This window comes from Leopardus geoffroyi, chromosome D1 (genome assembly GCF_018350155.1).
Source record: "Leopardus geoffroyi isolate Oge1 chromosome D1, O.geoffroyi_Oge1_pat1.0, whole genome shotgun sequence".
Taxonomy (NCBI): domain Eukaryota; kingdom Metazoa; phylum Chordata; class Mammalia; order Carnivora; family Felidae; genus Leopardus; species Leopardus geoffroyi.
Genome location: NC_059329.1, coordinates 110,763,973 through 110,783,661, shown reverse-complemented (window position 1 = coordinate 110,783,661; position 19,689 = coordinate 110,763,973). Strand labels below are relative to the sequence as shown.

Here is a 19,689-nt window from a genome sequence, read left to right as displayed (position 1 = left end):
CAGTTAAAGTTCTCTCTTAAGTTACCGTTGAAATGCTAAGAAAGTTGTGGGAAGGAGTGAAGCCAGAGCCTTGGCCCGGTGACCTGGGTCAGGACAGTGGAACTAGAAATCTGAGTTGAACCAGATCCCGTCTCTCAGCCCGCGCACTTTGACCGGGTCGGAATGCTGCTCCGGTGGTGAGGCTGCCGAAGGAGTCAGGTGCCGCGGCTGGAGAACCCGGCTTCCGTGTCCCGGAAGGCCTGCTCTAGGCCCTCCGTGTCCTGCTGGCCTAGAGAAAGGTTGGGTGTGAAGTCTTAACGATCCTAGGAACTTCACAGGTGGAAATGGCCTGCCGAATTGCCTGCTTAAGTGTATACTTGTACATGTATGTGCCAACTTGAGTAAGGGTAGTAAAGTTGAGGCCAGCTAGGAAGGGTAAAAGCCATTCATGAGAGAATGTGTGATTGTTTTTTTCCTCTAACGCCCGTTCCTACCTCACCTCCCAGAAGAAGGAACATGTTGCCCTTCTTATAAGCTGTCCTCGCGTATTTTTTGTAACAAAAACGTTAGGATCAGGTACCTGAAAATGGAACGGGCAAAGAGCAGTATACCCAGGCCTCTCGGGTGGGTGCGCGTGTGCGTGCGCGAGCACCATCAGTTTGGACAGGTGCACGTGCGCGAGCGCACATCGTAGTGTACTGAGTCCGCTGGTCCACTCCCCCAGCTCCCGGTGCTGTCGGTGGACGTGTAGCTTTCTGGTCTTGTAGTCTAGAGCCGCACCGTCCAGCAGAGCTGCCGCCAGCCACTTGTGCCTCTTGGGCCCTTGAACGGTGGCTAGTCTGTACTGAGAAGTACCGTAAATGTGATTTACGCACCAAGTTTTATGGTGAAATGTGTTTCCCGTTAACGTTTCTTCTACTGATTACCTGCTGAAATAGTAGCGGGGGCCTCTCGGGTTCAAAGACATTACTAAAAGTAATTTCACTTGTTTTTTCTTTACTTTCTGATTGTCATTACTAGAACGCTGCAGACCCCGCGTTTGGCTTCCGTTACGTTTTTCTTGGCTAGCGCTGTTCGAGAGGGTGGTGTCCTCATTCCGGGTCCCCGTGACCTTTACTACTACTGCTTGTCTCTGTCTCCTCCGTCCACTCTCAGCAAGTTGCATTCGGTGTAGCAGATATTTGAGTCCTCCCTGCCTGCAACACGCTGCACTAGGGACCGTAGGGGACTCGGAGACGAGGTAGCACGGCTTCTGGCCTGGAGCACCTCCCGGTCTCTCGTAGGGCTAAGGCAGCTGTAGGGCGGCTGTGGCCCGAGGCCGTCGGCCTTCCAGGGAGGATGAGCGCGTAGCCCAGTGAAGGTCCCAGGGGGTCAGCCAAGGTGCACACAGCTAGGTCTTCTGGATTCCCGGTATTTATTGGACAGGCTTATTTTATTAAAAGAAGCCTTGTTATTTATAATTACTAGTAATTTTTAACATGACATATTTTAAATAGGAAACGAAATGACAAAATAGAATTACTGGTGGGTTGTATTGCCGAACTTTCAGAAATTGAGGAGAACATGCTGCTTAGACACGGAGAAAACGACTTCAGTGTCATGTATTCCACAAGGAAAAACTGTGCCCAGCTCTGGCTTGGTCCCGCCGCCTTTATAAACCACGGTAAGCTGCGCTCCTCGGGTGGCCGTGCGAGTGGCGGGCAGTACTGCTAAGACGCAGCAATGACCTTGTCAGACTGCGTGGAACCTCGTCTCCCTGTAGAGGAGGCTGGAAATAGGACTTCCTTATTTTTCCCCACCAGCGTATTAAACAAACAATCCTGTCGCTTAACCTGAGACCTAAACTTCTATCAAAAGTTGTGAAATGATGTGGAAAGCTTATTTCAGATTTCTGTAATTGTTCGTGTTTCAGATCTTATCTACAGTTAATTGACTTTATCTTTTGGACATTTTTCAGATTGCAGACCTAACTGTAAGGTAAGCATAAACTTTTGTTTACTGCAAGTATTTTGTTTCTGCTGCAGGTATGAGTTTCTTAATGAGTTCATTGTATTTCAGTTTGTGTCAACTGGTCGAGATACGGCGTGTGTGAAGGCTCTGAGAGACATTGAACCTGGAGAAGAGATTTCTTGTTATTACGGAGACGGGTTCTTTGGAGAAAATAACGAGTTCTGCGAGTGTTACACTTGCGAAAGGTATGCGTCAAGTAAAATGTCCAGCTTGTGTGTTCTTGTAACCGCCTGATGATTATGGGCACCAACTAACGTTGCTTCCTTCTCCTTTAGACACGGGGGCGGGTAGTCTCTTATGTTCTGTAAGCTTTGGTCCCATAAAATGTGCATAAACAGTCGGGGGATACAGAGCTCTTTGGGGGCCGTGGCACCTGAGCCTTTAGAGTTTTCTTATCACCAGCTGCTGCTTCTGAGTAGATCAGAGTACCAGCGTGCCTAAAGAGAGGACGGGAAATACCGTACACGTGTGTAGACGTGCATATCCACGCGTGTGCACACAGACACCCACAGTGCCAGAGTGGGGTTGCCCAAAAAATGGCAAGTGACATTCACTTCTGATAATCATGTGAAAACACTGAAGTTGTCCTGTGTCTTTTTTTTTTATAATTTTATTTTATTTTTTTTTTTTTTTTTCAACGTTTATTTATTTTTGGGACAGAGAGAGACAGAGCATGAACGGGGGAGGGGCAGAGAGAGAGGGAGACACAGAATCGGAAACAGGCTCCAGGCTCTGAGCCATCAGCCCAGAGCCTGACGCGGGGCTCGAACTCCCGGACCGCGAGATCGTGACCTGGCTGAAGTCGGACGCTTAACCGACTGCGCCACCCAGGCGCCCCGCAGTTGTCCTGTGTCTTACCAAGCTGTGGCTTCTGGATTTTTTTTTTTTTTTTTTTTTAAGTTTATTTTTGAGACAGAGTGCACGCATGTGAGGGAGGGGCAGAGAGAGAGGGAGAGAGAAACCCAAGCAGGCTCTGCACTGACAGGGCAGAGCCCAACACGGGGCTCGATCTCAAACCACTAGACAGTGACCTGAGCCAACATTGAGGGTCAGATGCTTGGCCTACTGAGCCACCCAGGTGGCCCAGGATTTTTTTTTTTATTTGAACATAGTTGACACACAAGGTTATATTAGCTTCAGCTGTATAGCTCAGGGATTCAGCATCTCTGTACATCATGCTGTCCTCACCACAGGAATTTCTACGTTTTGATGCACGTACTCTTCAAGATTCCTAAATTCTGTCTCTGAATAAGGAAGCTCCTCTTGTGACCCATCAAGATTCTGGAGTCCTTGTAGAAATCCCCCAAATCTGACTTAGCCAGACTGCTAGCTCACACTACTCATTGGAGTGATTTCTGCACCCAGGAGCTCGTGGAGGTGACGTCACACGCTTGTCTTGCTAGTCCTGCGGGAAAGCTGCTGTTCCCAGGCAGTGCAGACTTGCATGGGTCAGCCGACCTGGACTTGTTGAACCCATTTTCCTTTTTTAAGTTTGTTTATTTTGAGAGAGAGAGCACGAGCACGAGAGGGAGAGGGGCAGAGAGAGAATGGGAGACAGAAATCCAGGCGGGCTCTCCACCATCAGCTCAGAGCTCAGGGTGGGGCTCGAACTCACAGACTGTAAGATCGTGACCCAAGGCGAAACCAAGAGCTGGCCTTTTAACTCACTGAGGCACCCATGCGCCCCGAGCTCATGTTTCTCATCTTGTACTGAGCTGGGCACTTCGCTAACCCTGACTCATTCAGTCTCCACAGCCATCTGTGAGAGAGAGAGTAAATAGAAGTACGTCCACACCGCAAGTACAGAAACTGAAGTGTCTGAGCCCGGGGCAGCCGAACCTTGGCCCTCGTTCTTGCCACTTTGTGCCGCTCTTGCAGGTGGGGGGAGGGCTGTCCATTAGCACCGCTGCTCCCGCTGAAGTCACCCAGCCGCTGGCCAGCCTGCGGAGGGACTGTGAACGCCCCAGAGGTCCCGCTTCCCTTCTTCCCAAGTAGTGGGAAGTGTCCCCCCTCTGTCAGGCGAGAGCAGGAACCTGGAGTCCTGTGCTGCCCCAGCTGTTTCTCTCCCATCGTCGGGGTCCTTGCCATAAGGAACGGCAGGAAACCTGTTCCTGATGCTGCTGAGGTTTTACCCCCCCTTTTGGGAGGGGCAGTAAAAAAATCCTTCATTTTCTACGTAAAAAGTGGTTTGAACATTGGTTAAATCTTAGACCAGTCCAGAAAAAGACCTTTAATCCACAAAATAATTTAATTACACCTGAACAATGCTTCAGACTCATTATCTCGAGACAACCTAGGGTAGTGGTCAAGTGCCTGAGGTCTGGAGCCTCCCGGAGTTGAAATCCTGTGACTACACGTCATTAGCTATGTGATCTTGGGACACTTTAACTGCTTTTTGTGCCTGAATTACCCATCTGTAAAACGGAGAGAATGTTAGCAGCGGTCTCACGGGGGCGCTGTGAGAATTACGTTGGTTACTTCACGTGATGTGTGTAGAACGCACAGTTAACACTCAGGCCTTATCTATAGAATTATTTTGTGGCTTCAGGTTATTTGCCCTTTAGAATATAAGCTCCATGGAGGCTTTTATCTTTTCCACTCATTCCCAGCACCCGGAACACTACTTGGCACATAGTAGGTCCCTGGCGAATGAATGAACAGATGAATGAATGGACATACAGTATGCTAAGTAAGCTTTTGGAGGCTGTCCTGAGAAGGGTAACCACCTACTCGGGATTCCGAACCGAGCCTGAAACAGCTGTGTGACTAGTCTAGAATTTCATGTATCATCATGTTCCTCAGGCAGATTAGTTCTCCTCTGTGAGCCTCAGTTTCTTCTTACTGGTCAGGTGGGGGTGATCCTGCCTACTCCACAGGGTTATTAGTATGAGGAATAGACACATGAGCAGATCCCTTTTTTAAAGGAAAGGCTTGACATTAAACAGCCATAGCTACCTTCAGACCATTTGAGCAGTCTGATTTAAAGTTGATTTCAGCTACTCTCGGGAGTTCTCAGGAACACCAAAGAGGGTAAGACTGGTCAAGAGGACTCACTCAGCTCTTCCTCAGGTATCAGCTGAGGAGCTAACTCCTGTTAGGTCTCATGCGTGCAGGGTGAACCAGGCTGGCACAGTGCCGGCCGTGAGGACGCACGCACGTGCTCCGCCGGGAGCTGCAGGACGTCCCAGAGCCGGCTCTGTGAAGAAACGGTGAGCAGAAGGCTTATGGAGGTTCCGAGATGATGGGTCAAATCTCCTGGATGCGTTTGATGCGTATTTCTAGCTCTGACCATCCTGACACAATAGTGATTGTTCTGCATTCTTAAGTACTGCTGATTTTACGGTAGAACACTTGAGCAGTAAAGTCTAATGAATGACCCCAAAATAGGAAGGATTAGATTATTTTTAAGCTTATATGAAAATACATCTGATGAAGTTAGGAAAAAATGTCTGAAGTGTAGCTTGAGATTTGTTTTAACACATACTAAAAGTCAGGAGGAAACAGTTGTGACCAACACTCGATCGTGGCCCAGAAATGGACAAATGGGTGATGGGATATGAATGGAGGCCTGAGATAGTGGCAAGTGTGTATGAGATCTTGACATTGCATGTGGAGAAACGATTTCTATCACAAATGATGTTAGTATAATTCATTATGCATCTGGAAGAGAAGCCAAATTCAAGGTGGATTAAAGATTTAAATTTTAAAATACAGTGCAAAATGATTAGAAAAAATCGAGGAGGCTGTCTGTCTAACGTTGGAGTAGTGGAAATGTTGTATGTAAAAGAAGACAAGAAATGGTGAATACGAACACGTTTGGTCAAAATCAAAGTCAAATGATGAACCAGAGAGGCAGCGGCACCCATCTGGCAAAGTGTTAATAATCCTAATAATAAAAAGCTCCTAGAAGCTCACAAGGAAGAGACAGACTCCGAGAAGAGGGCAGGGTAAGGAGGATGCCACACAGGAAACGAGGATCGTAAAGCAGACGATGGAGACAGGAACCAGGGATTCATTGTCACGGTCAGAGCGGCGGAATTTCAGAGTTGTACCTTACAGTGCTGGTGAGGATGTGGAGGAACGGGCCCTCGTACACTGTTAGCAGGCGTGACGTGAGTTGTCTGGCCGTGGTTGTTAAAAATAAGCGCGCTCTTTTAGCTGGCAGTCAGTCCCGGGCAGAAGAATCTAGCCTGTGGAAATAGCAGTAGTTAGTAAGGATTTGGTTTCAGAGCAGTGTAGCAGTTAGTGTCCGTGGTGGCCGGCAAACCCAAAGACGCCCTGCAAGTTCCAGGAACCAGCAATGAGGAGTGATCGAATCCATCACGGATTGTTTCTTCAGTGGAAAAAGTACACTCTTCAGAACACACACGTTCAGTTGAGATTTATCCGTCCGTTGTGTAACGGCAAAGCCGACTGCTGAGTAAGATGGATGATGTGCTCCTGTTTCGGTTTTGTTTGCTTAAAAAGATCCAACGGTGTAAACCGGTGTGCGAGACCGTGGCGGAGGATAGCGCACTGGCAGACCGTCCCCCGCCGGTGCCTCGGGGCTCCGGGGGTGTGGGCTGGCTGGCTGTCAACTTGTGCTTCGTGGATTTAGGTCCTAGCATCATTCTGCGTGTCACGGCAGCAAGGAGCAGGTCTTTCTTCCTTAGGAAGAAAACGTCAGGGAAGTAGACAGCAGGGGAATGGTAGAGTTGTAACGAAAACAAAAAACAAACAACAAAAACAACTCTCTGATTTCCAAATAAAATAATTCCACCGTGATCATTTGTGGTGAAGTGTACTTTAAATATGGCCCATTTTTCTAGGAAGGAACCAAAAATGTTAAAAGTTGTGGGGAAAAGGCATGAAATGTCTGAAAATAATGCATTACTCCCTTAATCCCTATGAAATGAAATCGCCTTTGACATTTCCTATTTTCTGTTCTGCACATACTTAAGTGTGGAGTGGAGGGGAACTGCTTGCCTGCCTTGGTGACAATCACCTACAGGTTTTAGCGCAATTTTTCATGCACCTTCCAAAAACAGCACTGAGGCAGCCACACGATAAGCTTGTCGTGATTTTCACAGAAGTGTTAACGAAGATGGAATCCCAGATATGTTCTAGAAAGGTGAAACAAGCAAGAATGCTTACCTTGCTCGCCGGAAGTCATTTTGGCAGTAGGTTTAGGTGTGTGCCCCCTGGCAATGAGACGTAGGACGGCAGGGAGGGACCCTGTAGGCGCCAGCATCTCTCCCAGGCTGGAGGGTGCCCACAGTTGTGCGGCGAGTTCAGAAACCGCGTTGGTTATATGGCTTTTCTTCAACAAGCTGAGGGCAGGCAGTGAGGCAACTCCGGGAAGGCAGTTTCGGCCCAAACAAATTTCTCATTTTTTGCATGTGATGTGTAGCGCTTTTTTATAACCTCATTAACTTATTCTTCTGAATAGAGCTGAGTAGAAATGTACCATTACACACCGAGTCAAGTTAACGTCTGCAAAGCTAGGCTAATTGAGAATGATCAGAGCCTCTGCGAGCACCTTCACTTCAGAAGAACTTACATAAAAACATAAATTATTATTAGAGTGGACTACAGATCATCCTTGCCCCGTGGTAAAAGCAAGTTTCTGACGTCTTGTATTTAGTCATATTTTGTTAATTGTGGTTATCTCAATAACTTGAAAGAAATTAAACAGTTTTTATTGTCCCACAAGTCAGATTTTCACTGATACAATGTAGCCACCTTATACAGGATGCCAGTTAAGGTTTCTTTATATCTAATGTTGAATTCTTAAGTAATGGCTTAATTTATGGAAATTCTCTGGTTTCTTTTTTTAATCCCTTAATTCTTTTTTTTTTTTTTTTTATGTTTATTCATTTTTGAAAGACAGAGAGCACAAGCAGGGGTGGGGCGGGGGCGGGGGGGGGGTGGACACAGAATCCGAAGCAGGCTCCAGGCTCTGACCTGTCAGCACAGAGCCCGACGCGGGGCTCGAACTCATGACCCGTGAGATCATGACCTGAGCCGAAGTCGGATGCTCAACCAGGCACCCCTAATCCCTTAATTCTTGATGTCAGTGTTGTAGTGTTAAATTGTGTAGAACAGAGCTAGAATCTAATTAACAGGTGGGTTACTTAAGCCACAACGCAGACCTGACTATTGCACTAACCAGTTTTGAAATTGACGAATTAGTTCTTTTCACCTACGCGTGGACTTCTACAGGGCCTGGTGGTTTCTCATGGGCAGTTAGTAATGAAGTGACAGTAGTCCAACAATTTGTTACTTTACGTCTAGAGGGTTTTTTTGTGTTAATTTTATATACAGTTTTAATTCTTCCTCGAGTCCTAGACCGGGTGCATTTCCAGTGATGACTGAGGCCTCATCGGTACACCACAACTGTTGACTTGATGTGGCCTTGAGCCGTCAGCAGCTGAACTTGCTGTCGGTACGCTGTTTAACCTGTGCTGTTTTCTCTTTCAGACGGGGAACCGGTGCTTTTAAATCCAGAGCGGGACTGCCTGCACCTGCTCCTGTCATCAATAGCAAATACGGACTCAGAGAGACAGATAAACGCTTAAATAGGCTTAAAAAGTTAGGTGACAGCAGCAAAAACTCAGACAGTCAATCTGTCAGCTCTAACACTGATGCAGATACCACTCAGGAAAAAAACAATGCAAGTAAGTAAGGGAGATTTGATAAGCATATATCTTCGGTTTTCTTTTTTTCTTTTTTAAGTATTTTCACACAATTATCTTTCTAAAGTGTGCTTCACTTCAGTAGTTTTGATCTTTTAAATCTTGAGAGAAACCCTGGGACTCGTGTGCTTCAGCAGCACTGCAAGGTTCTAGACGTGATCTGAGCACAAAAGCAGTCTGTGTCCACCTCCAGATTCAGTCCTCTGCCCCCGACTGAACTGTCTGCTTTTCTTGAATACCTGGTAACTGGATATTACGTTCTTCATCATGTGTTCCAGGGTCGTCCTGTGTTTGAGAGACACATTTTCAAGGTGTTAGTTTGACTGTCATGATGGCATAGGTCCTACGGGAAGACGGAGGACTGGGTAGAGGCGTAGAGGTGCGCACGCGTCCCCGTGCCAAGCCCCGGTCCGTTAGCACCCATGACGCGAACTTGGGCAGTTCGTAGCTTCTGGCCTCGAGGCCTCCACCTTTTTACTGCTTGCTTGCCCTTTTCAAAATGAACTGAACCAATTCACCAGTTGGGAGAGAGGAGCGTTTCGAAGGTTGCTATACTAGGACATGTGTTAGCCACTACTGAAAACAGCGAGAGAGGTGAGAAGAAGAAGCAAGCCTTAGGATGCCAGTTGTACGAGGGGGCAAGACCATATGCAGACTGGAAAAAGAGAGAACGGAGAATAAAGAAAAGAGAGCGAAGAAAGCCGAGTCGGGCAAAAAGGAAACGCGTCGTGTCTGTGGAGCTTTGAAGTCCTGGAACCAGTTTCATGGCTGCCGGTTTCCTCTGGGTAACACCGGTTTCCTCTCCTTGCCACTAAAGCTGTAGGCTCGTTAGTCTGCTGGTTTCTGACAGGAACAAAGTCTCAAAGTTTTGACTCCGTGATCCCTAGGGACGCCCGTTTCGGCGCGCCGAGTATCCACGGCTACTCGGTAGCGCCTCTGTGCCTTCTTAAGTCTGGCTGTTCTGGGCTCCTCTCCCCGTCTTCGGATGTTTTCAGCCCAGCACAGGTGCACCCCTTCCCTGCAGAAAACCCTGGAGCAGAGGGACGGCAGCTCCCACGATGGTGAATGCCACTGCCGTGAACCCTGCACCTGCCTGCCGCCGGGGGCCGGGTGTAAGCCCGGTAGTGGAAGAGCAGTGATGCGTTCCCACTCCAGCCCTTACTGTCCCAGGTGAACAGAGAGAGAGCAAGCAGTTAGCCCGTCATTCACTGTTGACTGTTGGTTCTAACAATAAATGGAACATAACCAATGTTTTGTTTTTGGAGTCTGGTTCCTTGGTGAAACTGGAGACTTGTGAAGCCCGGTTTAGAAATTCGTGCATGAAACATTAAAGAGCGCGGCCACGGCCACCACGCTGCCCACACCGAATGGCTCTGTGACACGGGGGGCGTTAGCTCTATGCCGACTGTATACATACTGAACTCAGTACACCACAGAGTCTAAAAGAGCGTAAGATAGACAGCGTCTGGAAGTGTACTGACTATGTGACCAGCTAGGGAATATTTATTAGTAAACCAAATACTTCTTAAAAGCCCGCTAGTTGTTGAAGAGATACGGAGATGTGTGGGACTTGGGCCCTCCGTCAGGGAGCTTACGCCTTAGCTCCGGGATACGACGGATACACAGGTAGTTACGCAGAACCCGCTAGAAATGCCATGGCTCGAGTTCAGAGCGAACAAGTAACCCCTTTGAGCTGTGGTCCCAGCATTACCGAGTAGAAATGCGTTACTTTCCAGTGACTGCTTGCAGAGAGGGCTGACTTGGTTCAAATTCCCTTTCTGCAGAACGATGGTTTCGAGTACTTGGAGGAGGGTCGAGGTAGCTAACTTTGAGGGCCGTGTGTTAGCGTTGACAGGCGTGGCTCCGTGCTCTGGAGGAGCCAGAGGCTTAGCACCGGTCACCCCTGAGGCCACCCCACACGAGGATACATTCACAGCAGTATTCCTGCAAGCCCCCCCAGGTATTCTCTCAGATGGTATTTCTTTTGGTGTTCGTGTCTCAACCATCATCCCCCCCCCCCCCCCCTTGAAAGAAAGACTTTCTGAAATGACAGCCGGCGGCAAAGCCCGAGCTGCCCAAGCCTCTCCCAGAGGAGGTGGGTGTAATTGCCGCGTGTGGACCCAGGGGGCCCTCTCCGTGTGCGGCTGCCAGTCTTCCCTGCAGTCTGCTGAGAACTCAGGGGGCACGGAACTGCTTGCTTGGAACAGCTTGTGTATTCTTTTTAAAGAAGCATTTCTGCCTAGTCAGGAGAAAAATTACAATCTTCTGTGCACTCTCTTTTGAAAGGTGTCTCGAGAGCCACGAGTTGACTGTTGGCTTTAGCGTCTGGAGACAGGAAACAGCAACATCCACTTTCACAAAAATTCGGTCCACAAGCCTGAATGATAACGCCATTGTTAGAAGATTCTGGTTTTTTAGGCCTCTCGTGCCTCCGTGGCTAGGCCACCCCCCCCCGCCCCGCCCCCATAGTCAGTGCTGTGAAAGGGGATGTGAGTCCTGTCACAAGTTGGGGTGAGGCCCAGAAGACGAGGCCAGTGCCATAAGCTTATCCTAACTCCGGAGCACCTGTCCTAGAGATGGTGGATCGGGCCCCGCTCTAACTCAGCTGGCACGGACATCGCTGCTGGTCTGAAAGCTCTTTGCTGCTAAGCCTGTGGGCTCCTTCAGAGGCCCTTCCGACACCCTGTTCTGGGCAGCCACGCCAGTCTGTGTCGGTCGTGTGAGGTTGGAAGATGCCTGACAAACCGGAACGGAAGCCTTTAAAGTCTTACTGAGGGTTTTCTGGATCTTCAAGTGCTGAAGATGCCAGGCTGCGGATGGCCCTCGGTTCACGCTGGTAGCGCTCGTCTCGGGCTTTTCCAGTACGGGGCACGGCCCGAGCGCGCGGAAGGCTCTGATGTCGTCTTGTCGTTCTTGTGTCTGGCTGTAATTGTTGACGCCCACGCAGGGCTACCTTACGATTTGGAGGACCCCCCCGGAATGGCTGTGACGACCGTTACCCGGGAGTTGGGGCTGGCACCGTGACTCTGTGGTGCGCCTCAAGGCCGCACCGATAACGGCGGGTCCGGAGCCACAGGCCTTAGTCCAGATCCCATCTCCTCCACTTCCCAGGTGGACGGTCTTGGGCACGCTTGTCCCTGTGCGCAGTTCACGCAGGTGCAGTGGCACTCACTGCAGAGAATGTGTATTAGCATTGAGGTCACGCTAATTTGGCCACTTTGCACAGCACCCAGTATGTAGTAATTGCTGAGAAAGTGTGTCTCCACCTGAAATTACTGTCTTGGGTTTACGCATGTGGGATTTGTCCCCGCCTCCAGGCAAGAGAGTCCCCCGTGGCGCTGAGAGTAGGGCAGCTGCAGGGGGTGTAGCTCACGCCCGCCGGTCCGAGCCCTCTGGACAGTCTCCCGTTAGCCTGCATTGTACCGACGGTCTGTCCCGCCTGCGCCGCTGTCATCCTCGAGCCCCCGACGACAGGGTGGACCCGCTTGGGAGAGTGAAGAGCCCTTGGCGCCCGTGCCCAGCTTGTCTGTGTCTTTTCTGCCCTTTGCCCTGATGAGCATCCCTTCTGGCTTGGCTTTTGATGAGATGATGCTTTTAAAACAAAAGACCAGGCCGACACATACGTGAACGCGGACGTGGACGTGAGATCTCTGTGTTGAAGTCACACGTAGCCTCACATACGGTCCATTTTGTGCCGTTGAGAACACAAAAACAATAAAGCGCTCTCCGTCGGGTGGTTCACCGCCACCAGCTAAGCAGAGAATCTGTTGGAAGCAGGGGTGGATTCGGAATCATCATAAAGTGAGACACCTCTAGTGGATTAAGATGAGAGCCAGAGTCAGGAGACTCTCAGGTGCTCTGAAAATACACGGCAAGGTTGACCTGCCATCTCCAGAAAGTCAGGAAAGGCTCCCTGAGCAAAGCATTTCCCAAGCTGAGTCTTTAAGGGGACGAGCGGTTGGCCAAGCGAAGCAGGTTCAGAGCAGAGGGAGTTTGTCAGTGGAGATCCAGGGGTGACTGCAGGACTCCAGTAACCCAAGTGCATCACGGCTGGAGTAGAAGGTGGGAAGGAGGGATCTGACCATTGTTTAAAGTTTTGGACTTATTCTTGGGGCATTAGATCACTGATGAGTTTAAAGCCCAGAAGTGACGTGTCATATTAGGAAGGCCACTCTGGCCACACGGTGGAGACTGGAATGTCCGGGAAGCAGTGGGAGAGATGAGAAAAGGTAGGAGACCGCCGCCACAGCTCAGGCAAGGGATCGTGAGCAGAGGGTGGTAGATGGCTTGGGGGTCGCGGCAAGAGTGGGCCCCGCAGGAGGGATGTGGCAGCTGATGGGGTGAGCAAGGGAAAGCAGAAGTCCAGGAGGACCTCCCGGTGTCTGCTTGAGCAGCTGGGTGGATGGTGGTGGTGACCTGAGCAGGATGGAGAATTTAGAAGGGGAAGCAGCCGCGAAGCTTGATGGTGAGTTCAGTTTGGGCATGTTGACTGTGAGGAGCCCATCCTCACGGAAACATCTAGATGCCAGTGGGTATTTGGTGATCCGGAACTGTAATCTAGGAGAGAGTCTAGAGAAAGTGGTTCGGGAGCTGCCAGGGCATCGGTGGTAAGAGCCATGGGGCGGGGGTGCTTACCACCCGGCGAATGCGGGTAGTTTCCAGAGGGTCTAGGACAGCAGAGGCCTGAGGGGCGCAGTTGAAGGGGCAGATGCAAGGCCAGGAGAGAGTGCTGTTGGGGGCAGCCAACGGGACGGGAGTTTTTGGGAAGAAAAACGGTGAGCAGTGTCACATTCTGCGGAGAAAGCAGAAGGGGAAAGGGCTGAAAGGTGTTCGCGGGATTTCACAAGCAGGTTTTCCAAGGCCGACCGAGGCTGCCTCCTCAGAGGGACAGGCTGGACCCAGACTGCGGGGGACTGCCGCCAAGCCTGCGGTGTGCACGTTTGCACCGTGAAGGGGTTATTGCGGTGCAGAGTGAGAACAGGCCAGAAAAAGGGGACATCAGGCGAGAACAGCTAAGCTTGGTCATAGGATGGCCCTCGAGGAGTCGTGGGCCGAGCAGAGGACTCGCGGCACGTCGGAGACGGCCAAGTGGCGGACGCTCCCACGCATTTACATCCACAGGCACGTCTGCTCGGTCTACCTTGTGGGAAGTCTTGTAAAAGAAATCCTTTAACAAAAGAATGCCCTGCGTATCCTTCTGCTTAAAAAAACAACTTCCGGCTACTTGCATAATTCCAGTTCATGCACCTCAGTTGTTCTCCGACTGGACGGCATCCAAACCACTCCTCCTACCAAGTCTAAAACCGAGTGGCTGCCTTGGTGGTGGCCCACGTGGATGAGCACGTTCTCGTTCTCGCCAGAGGATCTCCTCCCTGGGAAGTCGGCGGGTTTGGGTGCCCCAGAGCAGTTCATGAGACACCCTGCCCGAGTACAGAGCCTTCTGTTCTCGGTGGTTTGATATTTTTGGAAATGGCTCGTAATGCATCCTTGCTCTTCTGTCTCAATGGAAACTAATGGTGACTTGTGCAGCCACGTGGAAGGCAGGACAGTCGCCCTGGCAACCCTTGGGCATGGAGTGGGCGGCAGCGTTAGGCAGCGTGCTGGGTTTACCCAGTCGTTTTTACTCTCTCCCTGTTCTCTGGTGAGAAGTGGGGATCGTTAGTTGGGTCATCTCAGGCTCCGTAGTGAGTGACTGAAAAGTGTAGTTGGGGGGGAAAGGTTTTCAGGTGGGCGGTGGGGGCACCAAATAACTGAGAAATTGACTCGTGTAAAACACTGCACACATAGGTCCAAACTGTAAATGGAGAGAAGAACAAAGATGAGCAGAGGTCCGTGGCAAGGTCAGAAAGAAACTCTGGGGGCAGCTTAAACTCGAGTCACACATAAGCCTTTTGAGAATCTGGTCAACTCTCCTGTTGGTCCGCGGGTGGCCGTTCCCAGTAGGGTCGTCGCAGCCTTTGTGTCCTTGTCTGGAGAACGTTGGATCGGATCTCCCTCGGTCCCGAGAGCCTCGCTAGCAGCGTGCTGCTTTCCTCCCGAGTTTGATCGTTGGCGGCGGGCAGTCCCTGGAGGGACGGGGCCAAGTGAGTTCTTCAGCCCTCGGAAGCCTGCTGGTCCTCACGGAGTTACAGGGAGAATGCGCGGTGCGGTTCTTTGTGGGCCAGTGTCGGCCGGGAATCACAATATGTGCTTCTTAGGGTCTCTCTTGCTTGTTTGAAACCATTGTGATAGGATGTGTCCGTTAGAGCTCATTAGTAATCTATTTCCGTTCTGTATTCCCTATCACAAAGCAAGTGGTCTGCTTACTTTGACTTCCTGAGGAATGGATTTCAGAAACCTGTTTTGAATGAGGGTGTTAAGAATTTGTGAAAGAAAAACCGCTCTTTCTCTAAGCTTGCTTCAAACTCCGGAGAAGAAGCACTTAGCTGGGACAGGCATCACGATAGATTGTGGACAAGCTCAGAGTGAAATCCCGGTCCTTGCTGTGCGAAATGCAGAGATGCTCCATGAATCGGAGGCCGCAGTCGGGGAGTAAAAGGGGAGCAGAGAGGGGGTGCCCGTGTGCCTGGCAGAGAGCGAACGCGTCCGTCTGGCACGTGCCGGTGTAAGCCTAACGTTTCGTAGCTGACAGGGTCGGGCATTGTTGTGTTGAGCGCTCCTGCGTTACCAAGCCTGCTTTTCATCCTTTTTTTTTTTTTTTTTTTTTTTTTTTAAACTTGCAGCTCCTAACCGAAAATCTTCAGTTGGTGTGAAAAAGAACGGCCAGAGCAGAACGTTAACAAGGCAATCTATGTCAAGAATTCCAGCTTCTTCCAACTCTACCTCATCTAAGCTAACTCATGTAAATAATTCCAGGGTACCAAAGAAACTGAAAAAGCCTGCAAAGCCTTTACTTTCAAAGATAAAATTAAGAAATCATTGCAAACGGCTGGAGCAAAAGAGTGCTTCAAGAAAACTCGAGATGGGAAACTTAGTACTTAAAGAGCCCAAAGTAGTTCTGTATAAAAACTTACCCATTAAAAAAGATAAGGAGCCAGAGGGACCAGTCCAAGCCACAGCAGCTGGCGGGTGCTTAACCAGACACGCGGCCAGGGAGCACAGAGCGAGCGCGGGGCGAGGCGCCCCGCCGCCCGGGGACAGCGCCCCCGGCACGTACCCCACCCGGCGGTCGGCGAGGACGAGGGCGAATCCCAGGGAGGCTTCCGACATCAAGCTGGAACCGGATGCGGCGGACGGCTACAAGAGCAGCTTGACCGAACCGGGCCCGGACAGCCAGGAGCAGCCAGCGCCCGCGCCGCGGGAGGAAGATCTGGGCCCCGGAAGCGCACAGAAGGGGGAGGCCAGGTGTCAAAGGAGCGACAGCGGCGCGTCCAAGAAGAAATCCCGACAGGGGAAACTTGTGAAACAGCCGGCGAAAGCCGAGGAGTCGGCTCCGGGCCAGGGTTCCCCTGGGGAAGCCAGCGTGGCGCCGGAGGTGCTGGGGTCCCACCCGGAGCAGGGCGAGGGCGGTGGCTCGGAGCCCACGGCCGGGACCTACCCGGACTGGGCTCCCTCGCCCGGCGACGCTTCCCTTGTGACGTCCGAGAGCTTCAAGACAAAAGACGGCTTCAGAACTGCAAAAAGTAAAAAGAAGAGGCGAATCACACGGTATGACGCACAGTTGATCCTGGAAAACAACTCCGGGATTCCCAAATTGACTCTCCGCAGGCGGCACGACAGCAGCAGCAAGACGAACGACCAAGAGAACGACGGAGTGAATTCTTCGAAGATCAGCATCAAGTTGAGTAAAGACCACGAAAACGACAACAATCTCTATGTAGCAAAGCTCAATAATGGGTTCAACTCAGGATCAGGCGGCAGTTCCACAAAACTAAAGATCCAGCTGAAGCGGGACGAGGAAGGTAGGGGGCCGTACGCGGAGGGGCTCCGCGAGAACGGGGTGTGCTGCAGCGACCCGCTGTCCCTGCTCGAGTCCCGCATGGAGGTGGACGACTACAGTCAGTACGACGAGGAGAGCACGGACGAGCCCTCCTCCTCGGAGGGCGAAGAGGAGGACGAGGACTACGAGGAGGACGACTTCATTCCCCTCCCTCCCGCCAAGCGCCTGCGGCTCATCGTCGGGAAGGACTCCATAGACATTGACATTTCCTCCCGGAGGAGAGAAGATCAGTCTTTGAGGCTCAACGCGTAAGCTCTCGGTCTCGGTCTTCCTCGGCCCGGGAAGCCTGCTTGAGAGGAATCGGCGACAATTCCAGTCGGTTCCTGCTCGCCTGAGACCTCGTGGGGGCGGCACTTGCCCTTCTCTCTTGTCGGCCTCGTACTGTAGAAAGTGTACAGCATACTGACTCTGCCGAGGTCTGATTTGTGCACATTTTTATTGTACTTTTTGAACAGCCTTCGTACGTGCAATTCCGAGTTAGAGGTAAAAGCCCCGTTGTAAAATAAAGGCTCAAGCAAAATTGTACAGTGATAGCAACTTTCCACACGGGACGTTGAAAACAACAATGTGGCTACACACTTCTCTTTTTTCCTTTCTTTCTTTTCTTTTCTTTTCTTTTTTTTTTTCTAACCAAGAGCATCGAGTGGCTCTTTAATATATGACTAAACAATAATTTAAAACAAATCATAGTAGCAGCATATTAAGGTTTTCTAGTATATGCTAATATCACCAGCAACGATCTTTGGCTTTCTTGATTTATTTGCTAGATGTCTCCCCCTTGGAGTTCTGTCAGTTTCACACTGTTCGCGGGCCCGGGTGTGCTGTTTGTGGCCTTGGTTAAAAGAGCAGACCATCGGTTGGGAGTCGAATTGGCTTCTTTTGTAAAAAACAAGGGAAAAAAGGAAAGTAAAAAGTACAGCTCACTTTTCAGTACGGTGTACGGACGAGGGTAGGCAGTGTGCGGGCTGGGCTTCGATGCGGCGTATTTATTGCTTGACATGTAAATTAAAGACCTTGTATTTAACACTTTTCAATCCTTTTAGATAAAATTGTTCTTTGCAAGAATGATTGGTGCTTATTTTTTCAAAACTTTGCTGTGAACAATGTGATGACAACGAGCAACATTTATCTAATGAACTACAGCTCTCTTAATTTGGGTCTTCAAGATTTCTGTTGCACTTGTAAAATGCTACAAGGAATATTAAAAACTCTATTCACTTTAACTTATAATAGTTTATGAAATAAAAACATGAGTCACAGCTTTTGTTCTGTGGTAAAACCTATAAAAACGTTTGTCTCTGAAAATTCAATGTAAAGAACCGAAAACCATGTATATGTTGTAAATATTTGTGTGTTGTGAGAAATTTTTGTCGTAAGAAATTAAAAGAACTTACCAGGAAGGTTTTTAAGTTTAGAAATATTCATGCCAATAAAATAGGAAAGTATAAAATATATAGTTTTAAGCACTGCATCAGTGAGCGTTCTCAGCTTATGTTAGTTTATGTATGAAAATATCAAAGATTTTTTTTTGACTCTGTTATCAGTTAAACAGAAAGAGGAGTCAGATTTAATTTTTTTTTTTTTTGAAGCACTTTGAGAAGAGAAATTAATTTTAAGTAACTTAATGAGCAAATTTTTGATTCCTACTTTATGTTCAAAACCAACCTTTCGTTTCTGTGGATGATTTTACAAACCATCGGACAAAGCATTTGGGAATATGCATCTGTAGCAGGTGTTTCACGCCAGGGGGTCTCTTTATTTCTGGGAAATGTGTACATGTACTTTCAGATAATACCGTGTTCCGAAGTAAAATCAATTTAGGGGATTTGTGTAGTGTCTGTAGAAAAGTAGCCCATGTCTTAAAATATTAAAAGGAATCTGCCCGTAACGAAAAGTCCAGTGGAGAAAACCTCAATGCTTTCTGTTGTTTCTGGTGGATTCCTACCAGCCTCCAGGTTCTGGGGACGTCATTTGAGTTCCTGAAAACGACCGCTAACGGGTTCCAAGCAGAAATTAATAATACTCATAAAAGCGTTTGAAACTTAGAATTCGGTTTCTCCTCACGTTCTTTAAGGACTTGCTTGGTGGTCTTACATCGTCTCGTTCCCGTCTGTCGTGTGCACGTTAGCCCCTCAGGTATCCCGCGGACGCGTGTGCACACTTGCACGCGCTCACACCCCCTCTGCACCGCGTGTCGTCCTTCACCTCGCCCCGCGGGGCGGCCCCCCGAGGCCTGTCCCGAGGCACGCGGAGCGCGTTAGGGACCACGTCCGGGCCTCGCGCTGTCCCTCGTAGGAGAGGCGTGCGGCCCGCGCCACTAAGGACGGCCGGGCGCGGACCCTGCGTCTGGAAAGTCCCAGAGAGCGGTGGGCCGCCTCCGCCACTCCCGCCTTAGTTTGGAGCGTTGCGAAGAGGTTCGGAGACTAAGTCTCAAAACCTCCTCTTGAGATACCAACAACAGCCATTTCAGGAATTTCCATCTTAAGGAAGAAGTCCCAAGGTCCCCCGTTTCCCGCCTTTCTCCACTTTCCAGCTTCATTCTAGTAACTTATTTATGTCTGTTTTAACTTGATGGTGGCCTCGTCTTCTGAGGCCGACCTCCCCGTGGGTCTGAGCGGTGGCGGCCGCCACCCTCCGGGGAGACCCCATTTCCGTTTCTAAAGTTCGGGGCCTCGGGGCCGCTCTGGCTCTGCTCAGAGCTTCACTGTGGGGCCTGGCCAGGGCCACACGCCGGTGACCACTCGGAAGAGGGCTGCGTTCAATACGGCTTTTAGCTCGAGCTTATGCAATGATTCGTAACAGATTTTGGCGTTGTGTAAGAATCAGGAAGCGATCAGAAAAATACATGTAAAGTTTTCAATTTTCAATCGTTTTTCAAATTACTGTCTTAAATTGTTTTGCTGAGTTGTAATACTTTTGAGATACAATGTATTCCTTGTACTGAAAGAATTGAAAAAAAAAAAGGACTTTTTCAGCATTTGAGGTAAGTTCTTTAACGTTTCATTAAAGACATTTTTTACAAATATTTTGTACATGCACTTGCAGTATTGAGGTTAATCATTTTAATAAATTCGGAAATTAAAACAA

General features: G+C 49.6%; 1 protein-coding gene across 10 annotated transcripts in view; it reads left to right on the top strand.

The window, feature by feature from the left end:
• Positions 1 to 19,689, top strand: part of KMT5B (lysine methyltransferase 5B) — a 57,748-nt gene extending 38,059 nt beyond the window's left edge. For 7 of the 10 annotated variants that reach the window (XM_045486092.1, XM_045486093.1, XM_045486095.1 and 4 more), the window contains 5 exons: positions 1,476 to 1,642; positions 1,937 to 1,956; positions 2,038 to 2,174; positions 8,449 to 8,645; positions 15,386 to 19,689. In XM_045486092.1, the coding sequence (XP_045342048.1) occupies positions 1,476 to 1,642; positions 1,937 to 1,956; positions 2,038 to 2,174; positions 8,449 to 8,645; positions 15,386 to 16,854 (1,990 nt within the window). In that variant the 3' untranslated portion in view covers positions 16,855 to 19,689. Of the gene's footprint in view, positions 1 to 1,475; positions 1,643 to 1,936; positions 1,957 to 2,037; positions 2,175 to 8,448; positions 8,646 to 8,941; positions 9,913 to 15,385 lie in introns of those variants that run through there. The other 3 variants (XM_045486099.1, XM_045486100.1, XM_045486098.1) reach the window with 2 other exon arrangements.